The 11,752-nt window shown below is 39.2% G+C and overlaps 1 protein-coding gene across 1 annotated transcript in view; it reads right to left on the bottom strand.

Annotated features, from left to right (window-relative positions):
- Positions 1–10,251, bottom strand: part of VEZT (vezatin, adherens junctions transmembrane protein) — a 24,288-nt gene extending 14,037 nt beyond the window's left edge. The window contains exons 1-3 of the mRNA XM_072401269.1: positions 10,166–10,251; positions 2,245–2,370; positions 1,339–1,428 (exon numbers count right to left, since the gene is read on the bottom strand). Coding sequence (XP_072257370.1) covers positions 1,339–1,428; positions 2,245–2,370; positions 10,166–10,201 — 252 coding nt within the window. The 5' untranslated portion in view covers positions 10,202–10,251. The remainder of the gene's footprint in view (positions 1–1,338; positions 1,429–2,244; positions 2,371–10,165) is intronic.
- Between the last annotated feature and the right edge of the window lie 1,501 nt (positions 10,252–11,752).

Below are 11,752 nucleotides of genomic sequence, written 5' to 3'. Positions count from 1 at the left end.
CTACACTTTTCAGCTAACACTTCAGGAACCTATTTACCACTGTACTGTTTATAGAGGAAGAGCCTCTTACATAAGGAAAATCCATCCAAAATGTGAGTGTTTCTTTACTTGCTAGTTACGTAGCCGTAATCATCAGTGACTTAAAACAAGTATACAGATAAATATAACTTCTCATATCTGTAGTTGTATTCCAGGCCAGTGACCTAGAAAATCCAGAATCCCCTGGGTCAGTAAAACTGTTTGGTAGTGAGCATATTTAGCCAAAAATGACAAACAGATTTGCTTTATGGGTATAAGCCAACTTGCAGACCAGTATGATGTTCTGTAGAGAGGAGCTTTGGTTTAAGTGAGAACTACTTATCTCCCTTTAGAAGTCTATGGAAACGCAATAGCAGATCAATGCAGGTGAAGGAAGGAAATGCACATGCAACCAATTCTGAATAATCTCAGAAGAATCCCAAAGTGATGTAAAAAGTATGTTACAACTCAAATACAAAAATCAGTCGCCACCGGCCCTGTAACAAACAGTTGTTAAAGAATAGGGCCCTTAGTCAAGGCTGTCGTGGCGCATGAAACTGTGTGTCACTCAAAGGGAAAGAAACTTCCCCCAGGGTGACGTCATGATAGCAGAACAACCTGACCCTGGGATGCATACAGGAGACATGGTCAGTGACTCTGGCGGGTGCGCTTCCCAGCGGGGTCAGAAGAAGAACCCTGCTTGGGGGATGCACCCGCCAGAGCCGCGGACCACCAGTGGGGACTGCTGATGTATGGGATGAATAGGCAACTAACAGTCAGAAACTGGCAGCTGATGGACTAGAATTTATTCTTCAGTAAAACAAACAAAATAAAGCCCCGTTATTGGCGCAAGTCTTGCAATTTTCCATATTAGCATAAGCAAGGCAAGGTTTTTATCCGGGTGAGCTTTACACACAATGAATGAGGTCAGGCAGCACAACGGTATGTGGAACAGAAATTAAGATTTCAAAGGACGAATGTGTTCAAACATTATGCATCTAAACCCAACAACAAAATAATAATATATATTGCAGCTGACTAGTCTCTGAATATGGCCCCTAGGAATTTCCTTTATCCTTAAATTACTACCTTCGTTTATCCACTGTATCAATGGGGGCTGTTGCTAAGCATTCTGTTTATCCCCATTATATGGGGTATGACGAGATAAGAAGTTTACACGAATAAAATAACTTTCTGTACTTGATAAAAATGTTCATAGAAATGCAACAAATGCAGCCACCAAATCTGGTATACTGTAGTTTTAGTTTTGCCATAGGTAAAAACAGGCAATATGGGAGGTAATCACAAACAATAACTTACCAACAAATGGACTCTTTCATCTTTTTTCTTTTCTGAAATAAACGGGTTCCAGCTTCGCAGAAAAGCAAGCACTCTCTTGTATATGCCTGGCTGAAGGCAGAAACACAGAGAAATTCTTCATAGGGTTTATGTTTTGTAATACAAAACAATCATTTGACCGAATAAAGGAAAAATATATTATTGAATTTTACAACACTTACCCTGACAATATTACTCCTCCTAACCTACAAAACACATGCATACAATACTCCATTGTCACTGTTTATTTACCTAAAAAAATTATGGACTATTAAAGACTTAAATTAAGACCTAATATTAAATACTATTAAATAAAAATATTATGGATTTTAAAGACCTAACTCTAAAGTGTCCAGATCTCAGAAATTAAAAATACACTGAAGCCGAACTCCAGGCCGGTAAAAACAATAAGACATCAATGAAGATATGATTTTGTATTCATTGTAATTTCCAAATTAAATTTTGAAATGCAGCCAGTGTGAAGTCCCTCTGGCTTTTAGCTCCTTATAATGCCCTGTACAGTATAAGTCAGACTGTGAGCACTAGGAACCAATGATGTGATTTACATGCAAGGACAGAAAACATGCTGATAATAGGAATAGCAGGAGGGTGTGTTCTGCTGTGATCTGCTGCTCCTTCATTGTCCAATCACATCCAGAGAGGTGACATCATTACTGAAAGCCAGCTCACCAAACTCGCTGTACTGTCTGGGAGGGCTGTAGAAATCTTACAACTCCCAAATTCAACTTTATATTCAGTGGTTTGTGTAGGCTTAGCCACAAACAAAAGAAGATGATTCATGGCCATTATGGGTACAAATAAATGTAGAATTATTGCAACTTCACAAAAGGTCTCTGATGGACAACAAACACATGGTATCAAGCACACCTCTGTAGTTTTGTTGCCCAGTCCTCGACTTCCATTCTCTGGCAGACGCTCCTCTGGTGTTGCCGCTAGACATATTTCAAAATCTGTGTGTCCCAAATCTTGCAAGTACTGGTACAGTGGTGAATTCTGAAAAACAAATGTTGATTGGAAAGTGTCTATGCATAAAGGTGAATACTCAAGCAGAAACAACAGAAAGTCAGCAGCTTGGTAGAATTATAAATTAATAAAATACAATAAAACAAATTTCTGTACTTTCCTGGAATGGACTAACACATACAAATGCTGACTTAATATCAGCTGTAAAAATGCAGACATTATTTAATCGCTGGCTCCTTTGTGTTCAGAAAAACTTTGCATCTGTATAAAGCATTTTCTTTATCCAAAGTCCACTATTTTCTAGGGAATCATTAATTACATATATTACCTACAGATTTCATCTTGCCATGAGCTGGCTACCTTTACGTTCTTGTGATTAAGGTAATGATGTGTTAAAATGATATTAAAATATTTCACTGGATCAGCTGTCACCAAGTTTTCAGGCTGCAAAACACTATACCACTTAGCAATCCTGAACTGTTTTTATAGTACATTTTATTGACATTCTTAGATTAGTGGTAAACTTTTTCCAGCAGGGAATACAGATAAAAACACATTTTATAGAGCACAAGGTAAGGGCTGCAACCTCTGCACGCTAATAATTGCTGTCTGTGTTCCTGCGGGGCAGATGTCTTCATAGTGTCATGGGCCCCTGACAGATGCAATGGTAACCACTCCTGGATGCTCACATTCAACCACTAGGCAGTATTTTTCTGCATACGATTGACTGCGTTTGTGATTTTTTTCCACGCTTGGCTTGCCCTGGCTGCAATGCAGCTCTCCTGCTGTCATACTCCAATTCACTGGGTAATGCATGTCAACCACTTGAAAAATTGTTTAAAGTAGAATTAAGTTGAAATAAGTAAAAACTGACATGGCAGGTTCATTATCGCAGTAAAGCCAGGAGAAGTCCCTTCTGCAAAGGGATGATGCTCAGCTCAGTGTAAGAGCTAGGCATCCTAACATACCCCTGGTATGCTGAGAATGAATGGACCTCCTATGTGCAATCGCAGAAGTTCCATCACTCCTTCTAGACCTGGATGGGGACAAACTGAAGACCGGGGACAAACTGAAGACCAGGGCCAGCAACAGCGATAGGACAAGTGAGTAATTAACAAATGTGCCCATCTTTTATGCAACGAACAACGTGCCTGTTCACCAATATCGTTCCATTTAAAAGTGGTCATATTCAATTCTATAAAGCTGCATGAGACTTCTGAAAAACCATTACAACACTTCAGGAAAACACCTGTACAAAATGGAACTTGAAATGCTTCAATGATAACCAGGCATTCGGTGCAGTTGAGGACTGGTTGACCTGTCTAAACAGGTGCATGTTACAATGTTACAGAAATCTTATGTATAGTGTATATAAGAGGTTACCCTATGGTACACCACTGCTGTTAGTATTACTCTTAAAGCAGACACCAACACCCTAAATAATGACCACCATACATACAAAGCATTGAGGTGTCTAAGGAAACTGGGCACAAACCTGTCTAAGTATGACCAGGTTTATCAGGTAATAATCAACTGGACGTAGCATGAGTCATATTGATTTCCTTTACCACATCTTCACAAAGTCTGACAAAATCACTTGGTAATGTGTTGCATGTCTATACCTTAGCTTACTCAGCAGCTAAAATATTTCTAGGGTGCTCTGTCTGCGCGGTGCAATTTATAACCTAGATGATCTTCAATCTGGTAAGAGGTGATTTATAAGGAATCAGTATGACACATCTGCTGATACAAATACTACTTTCCCAGAGTGGAATTTCCTATGGAAGAAAGTCACCTGGCTAACAATACCATGTCTATGAATCAACCACTCTGTCACTGTGTTACACAACATACCACAAGATGTACAGTACAAGAAATTTAAAGACACTTGTTTAAGGAAGATGTTCAAGGACAGTCCCCTGCTCCCCTATGCAAATTGCCTAAAATCCCAATCACCCTCCACTTATTTACCTCAGCCCGAGTCTCTGATGCATGCGGATGGCACAGTGACATTACTGTGCTTTCAGGAAAGAGTTAAGCTGCGTACACACTGCCAATTTTTGTCGTTGGAAAGGATCTTTCACGATCCTTTCCAACGACAAGGGAGTGCACGATGCATGAACGGTGCTGTACATACAACACAGTTCTGCTCTATGGAGAGGGGAGAGCGACGGAGCGGCACCCTGCTGCCCGCTCTCCCCTTCCCTTTCATTAGGATCGGCTGTCGTCCATCGTCCGTGGATCCGGCAGGTCGGTCGTCCGGACGATGGACGACACCGACTGTACACACGGCAGATTTTCGCCCGATAATTGGCCGATGCCGATTATAAAATATTATAAAAATCTGACGTGTGTACGTAGCTTTAGGAGCTCGCACCCCTGCAATGACCTGAAGTGAATTTTCACCAGATTTGGAACTCACAGCAGCATAGTGAACTCACTGTGCCACCTGGAAAAGTCGGCCATTGGGGCCAAGGAGTTTCTTATCTGTTTTTGGTGAACTCTTTTTCAATCCAGATGTATTAAAAAGGCATAGAACCAACAGGTAAAAAAGTCAGAACATTAAAAGTAAATAATAATGGGATCAGGAAATGCTACCGGTATTCTATAGTTGCTCATCTGAACCTTAAGTACGGTTGGCTGCACTAGTTGTTTCCCCAAGTAAGACTTTGGACTTCTTCCTGTTCTCGTCTATTCTACTTTTTTCTTTCTTTTTTTTTGATTTTGCAAAGGCGTTTATTTAAGAATGCTCATTTGTTTTACTTGATGCTAGATAAGTACTGATTGTGCATTGATATAATTGATACGAAGGGTTACAAAAACACAGGTGTATTTTTGTTCCTGTGGTTTTGTATGCATTTCATGATGTTTGTTATGTTCTGACATGTTTTGCACCTACCTTTCTCTTATTGTTTAATATATATGTTAAAAACTTTAATAAAAATATTTATTTAAAAAAATTAAAATAGTATTGGGTTGAATTTATTTTATATTTTTTACCTGTATCTAAATAAAAAATAAATATTTCATTGAACACCATCTATTTTATCAATAAACATTTGATACATAAAAAAAAGTTCCTAGAACACTATGGCTTACCTATACAGACAGCACAGTAGATGCAGGTTGCTTTGAGGCTTCTTTTGTTGCAGACTTGGAGTAAATTTTTTATAAATGTTAGAATTTAATGATCTCCATAAAGTAAGAACAAAAAACATTTCTACTGGACTGTACGGTGCAATGCCAGAAACTATGGAATATCATGTAAAAAGTAGTAAAACTGTTGTGTGTCTGTCTAAAGGATTACAGTAATCCTATGATAATAGTTATTAGGTGGATGTCCATTCTATAGCCCTCTACTATTTCAGTATATTGTTGCTATACTTTTGTATATAAAGTTAAGATACAGCAGAAACAGAAATGAAAGAAATGTAACTTATTTGGCCAGACTACAAAATGAATCCTGTTTATAAAATCCAGGAGGAAATGGAATGCTTTGCTGATGCCCACTTGCTGAGACCTCTAAGCAGCTGTCTAAATATCTACCTTTACACAATGGGGAAACTACTACGCACGTTCAAATTTCCACTCATCTGAGTTCTGGCCTAGATCTGCAGGCTGTGTTTACCTCACTGGGTAGTGTCACATTTTTATTTAACTGTGTTAATGCAGAGTGAGAAAAGAAAACTACACATTCACAACGAAACATTGTGTGCAAGGAATTATTTCATTCAATCTGTTACCATTCTACACACACTGACAGATCTAGGATACACAGCTGAATGTTAGAGGAACAAAGCTGATGTTGTCATATAAACTGGATTGTCACTTTTGTTGTGTCCATTATGAAAACAAAAGTTAAAGTAGTTTTGTAGACAACATGAAAATAAGTAACTTTACACCAATACAGAGACTAGATAAAGAAACTATGTTACTGGAAAAGGGGGAAAAGTGTGAAAGCCTCCAAACCCTCCTGTCACAGACATATCTCTGGCTATGCGGACAGGCAAATCTGTAAAAATTCTTTCTGGAGCTGACCCTTGCCTGCTTCTTACTACCTCTACATTCCTACTGGTAAGAGAAACTGCCCCCTATAATAACTGGCAATAGGGAATTGTAGGGCAATGCTTAACAACAAGTTCTGACCCAACCAGCGTTTTACTAATGAGGAGGTTTATTGACCTAGAATCTACCAAAGACCTAAATGTCAGTTCTGTTGGACTATCCTATGAGTTAATAGGGAAGATGGGGGTAAACTTTGCAGGTATGAAGTGAAGCCACATAGTGGGGGCTGCACACACCTGAAGCAGCCCCCATGATAATCCAGTCATGGATGAATGCTTGGCCATTCTGACAGGAACACTCTGACACCAGTGTTCCCCCAGCCCCTTTTAGCTGGGCGCACCACCTGTCACTTTTCAGTAACCACCCAGCTGTTTTTGGATCACAAAACAGGGGCTGCCACCCACATACAATTATTTCTCACCCAAAAACATTTCTGGGTTGAACTCTTGACACTTCTGGGTCATGTTGGAGCTTAAAGCCAAGCATTAATCTTACCAACCTTTTATTATGATAGACAAACTCATAAGCCAGCAGAACTAGAACCTTCAACTGAAAGTATTGCCTGTAGGAATAACCCTAGATTTAACCCTGCCTTAAAAGTGCCCTGAGATGCCATCAAGTCATAGCATATGCATCTGCTTCCAGTAATAATGTCTAAGAAAATGTTAGTCCTTCAACAACTTCTGTAGTATCTGCTCCCCAGGTGATAGACTGGCCTGTGCATGCCCTGATAGCATAAGTAGAAGTTCTGTCTGGAAACCAACTTCTTGTATTTGCTCCTCCTTGGTCTGTTTAATACGTAATTGGAAGTATTTAGTTATTTCTTTTTTTTTTTTTTCTTTGGTCTGTAGGTATTTTGGCTGTAATTGTTTTACATGTATAACAATATGAAGATAATCTGTGATAATTGGCTGAACAACAGAGCTCCATACTCAAAACTGGGTCAGTGATTCAGAAAATATTGAAGGCAGTGGATCAGAACACCAAGCAGGCAAGCTGTATCCTTCTAGAACCAGGTCACCAATGGCCACTTACATATTCTTTAATGACAGTGTATTTCTGGCGCATCAACAGCTAAATTTTGGTTTTTGAGTCACTGCCATTATATATCTGATGCTAAAGCATCCCCAGCAGCCAAGAATTTGTCACCAGTTGTGATTGGGATGCACAATACAACCAAACCCACCTAATTACATGGTGAGAGACAATGGCGTAGTGACTAGGAATATAACCCGCAGGGAACCTGAGCTTTGAGAGAATTTGCACCAGAATTGGGGATTTTTACAGCACTAATAAAATGACTGTAAACCACCGTAAGTAGACTATTTCAAAACAGGGTGGCAGTGCTCAGATGTAAAAGTATGGGGTGATGACAGAGACTTTTAAAGGAAGTTCCTCTTAGTAATGGGGTATCTTCCAAAAAGGGGTGCAAATAGCATTAAAACCTAGCAAACATTCCAAACCTTTTCTATTCTGTTTAGGGTTGTTTATGTTAAATTCAGATAGGAAGAGGGAACAGTGGTTCCTGGGTGGCTCCTGGTGGCTGGCACCTTGCAGCCCCAACTGCTATGCTGGTTCTAAATGAACCAATGTTTGCGCAATTGATAGGTTGCAGCAGAGAGCAGTACTTTAAGCGTACCTAAACTTAGAAATTTCACTTTACATAAAAGGGTAAACAACCCTTTTATGCAAGGTAAAAAATTCTGTTCGTTTTTAAGTGCAACACCCTTTAAAAAAAAAAAAAGGGGTGCATCCCCCCACCCCCCAATTCTCGGTTGCTTAAGCTACGTACACATGTCCAACAGTTCTCGGCTGATATCGGGCAACAATCTAGCGTGTGTACAGCGCCAGTCGTCCGTCCTGGCAGATCCACGGAGGATGGAGGACTAACAATCTTAATGCAAGGGAAAGGAGAGAGCGCACAGCGGGGTGCTGCTCCATCGTTCTCCCCCTCCCCTCTGCATTGTACATATGCTGTATGTACAGCACTTGTTCATGCATCGTGCAATAACAGTCGTTGGAAAGGATCGTGAAAGATCCTTTCCAACGACTATTATTGCACATGTGTATACGGCTTTAGATGTCTAGGTCTCGATCTGCGTCAGGTGATGTAGGAAGAAGAACCAGAGTAAAGAGGCGAAGACAGCGCCGGCTTAGGGACGGATACGGGGACAACGTGGGACCCAATCGAAGAGACCTCTGGACCAATAAAATGCGCTGTGAGTTTGAAGGTAAGTGTATTATTTTTTTTGTTTTAGGCATTTTTGAGTTTACTTCCTCTTTATTCACTTACTACAGTAATACCCCAAAATTTTGCACTTCTGAGTCTGCGTCTTCACAAGTTTGCGTATTTTTTTTTCTTTGGATTCTAACACTTAAAATTCAAGACTACTACCTGTATAAAATTTCTAATACTGAAAAACCAATGTTCTACTTACTGAATCCACCTATATTGCATTTATTAATACCATATTTCTAATTCTAATATAAAACACAAACATAATGACCATTTGCATTAGTATTTACGTTTATAGGGACTCCCACTAAGGCTACTGTATCCAAATCAGCTGATCCATAAAAGCATAAAAAAATGACCAAAGGAAAACTATTTTTTAAGTTGTTAAAAGAAAACAGATCATTACTGTAAGTATGGTAATTTTGATTCTCATGAGAGTTCAGCATCTCAGAGAAGACACGGGTGGGCACAAGGTGGCATCCAAAATTTGCGCATTTCAATTCCTGGTCAGAGATACTGTGGAATAACAATTAAGGCAGAACGACTGGCATTTGCAGACGTAGGTCAGAAATAGCGGGCTACGTTTTCTAAAATTTCATAATACAGATTCAGGAATCATAAGACACTGACATTTTGGTATGATTATAGGAAAGAGGAGGGGGCTTCCCCTCTCTATTTGTCACCAGCCTCAAAGCTATGGACACATGATAGATAATTGTCACCTGGGACGATCTGTCCTGATCAAAAATCTGCCATGTATACAGCAATCTCATGATATTGTTTATTGATCTGCCATGAAGGATCACCAAACAACCAACCAAGGATAACAGCTATCATTTCCTATGTGTAAGGATGCAGCGGGGTGTCTCCTGCCTGTCCTCCCCTCCCTTCCCTATAGATCTGAACATCACAGAATAAAGGAAAAACTTTACATTTGTCCCAATGACAACTAAGAGGAGATTCTCCCTCTGTTAAGGCAGTATAAGTAAATCTAGACAATAGGAAATCCTTAGCAAAAAGTGGAATTTACTTTGAACTACATTACTGAGAACAAATTAGGGCAGAGATACAAAATGTCACATGGTAGGCACAGCTGCAGGATTTCATATATTTATATTTATCATACACTCTGATTATATATATATATATATATATATATATATATATATATGCATACACACATATACATACATGCAGAAAAAGATCATATTGTTACTTTTGATTTTTATACTATAGAAGTTCAGCAATGAAAGAGTTACCACCCATACATAAGCATTACAGCTACCTACACCAAGACTTCCTACAGGCATACAATATACACATTCACTGACAGGCTTAATGAATGAATACGATCACATGTAAGCCCCATACCATTAGACACAATACACTAATAATGACACCAGCAGCCTGTCATTTTGACATTTAGCGAGCGGCCCCAACCATTGCAAAGCACCATAGAGAGTATCAGACATAATACATCCACATGCAGGAGGTAAACGGAGGAAAACAGCTATTATCACCAACCTCAAACACCACTTCTTCATCAAACTCCGCAGTCATTGCTGTCCGCCATACCACCCCGAGCGGCACACTGGGAAATGGAGTCTGTAGCGAGTGACGTCACTTGTAACGCCACTGAGCGTGACTGGGGATCAGGACTACATCTCCCAGAAATCACCGCGGCCGTAGTGTCCAGGCCGCGAGCAGCGGGGGAAGGCGTCCAATGAGAGCCGTCCGGGGATCAGTAGATGTCAGCCTGGGCTCTGCTAGCTCTTAGTGGCCTAGATTATTGCATTGATTTAACATTACTCACCAGTGTATCTTCACAAAGAATTGTGTGACCGGGATTACATTCATAATAAAATCAATTCTTTTTGAGGTATATGTTCATGGTATTTCCATTAGATATTTATTGTACAGCGCTGCATAATATGTTGGCGCTATATAAATCCTGTTTTATTATTATTATTATTATATTATATATATTATATATTATACCTTTTTATGTTTTAATAAACCTGTATATATGGATAAACCTATTTCCTGAATGCCAGTATGCTGCATCTTTGCCTTAGTGTGCTTTGTATTGACAGCCTGCCTGTTAACCTAAATGGGCTGACAATTGTAGTAAACTACACCACAAATCATGCAGGCTGCACTGTAACAATGCAATACACAGCAGTTGTGCTGCCATGGTTGGCAAGGTGTATATAAGGTTGTATTAGGAAGTTATCACAATGTGGTGCAGTCATGCATGTTATGCACATTGTCAAGCATTGCAATAAAGCCCGTGTTTCCACATAGAAATGATCTATTAGGACTAGGCCCTACTTCCGGTATTAGCAGTGACTGTACAAGGCTAGCTATACACCAGTCAGTTGTAAAAACAACAATCAATAAAACATACGGTAACATTTTTCATATGCGTACCCTCCTCTCTTCAATTATTAAACATGATCAGTCATGACGTTCATGTTTTGTGCTACACAACAAGAATAAGTGAAGACAGTTGGATATTTAGACATGTAAGCAACAGGTTTTGGAGAAAAAAACTCTTCCCAGATGCTATTTCGTGTAGCTTCTCCTCCTTCTTCATCATTTATCCCCATAAATCACTCACCAGAGCCAAATGTTCATTTTATTATTCGCATACATGTGTGACCACTTGAGGAGACCTATGAAACCCTAAATTCATCAAACAGAATAGTAAGGAATAACATTCAAACATCAAGAAATATTTTTAATTTTAGAGTTGACATGTTTTTACTTTTTACTTGTATTTACAACAACCACATTGGTTTCTTCTCTATTGATGGAGGTTGGGTGCAGGCTTCCTCTTCTTGAATTTTACCATTTATATATTTGGATGCTATCACTTTAGCTATCACTCAATGTATAGAGCAGGACTCTGATATTTATACAAAGGCAATGGGTGCCACATGATTGTGAAAAGAATGTTTTGCAAGAATAGGAGAGATATGTACCCTATGGCGAAAAGTATTTAGAGATTTTTGATACTAGTTCACTCTGCATGTTGATCTTGCCAGAAAATCATTGTTCTTGTTAATTTTTTTTTAGCTCACCTGGAAGACATAAAGAAATATTTTCCTT

This window comes from Pyxicephalus adspersus, chromosome 2 (assembly GCF_032062135.1).
Source record: "Pyxicephalus adspersus chromosome 2, UCB_Pads_2.0, whole genome shotgun sequence".
In the NCBI taxonomy this organism is placed as follows: domain Eukaryota; kingdom Metazoa; phylum Chordata; class Amphibia; order Anura; family Pyxicephalidae; genus Pyxicephalus; species Pyxicephalus adspersus.
The sequence above is the reverse complement of the archived record's forward strand: the minus strand, read 5'-3'. Positions and strand labels throughout refer to the sequence as shown.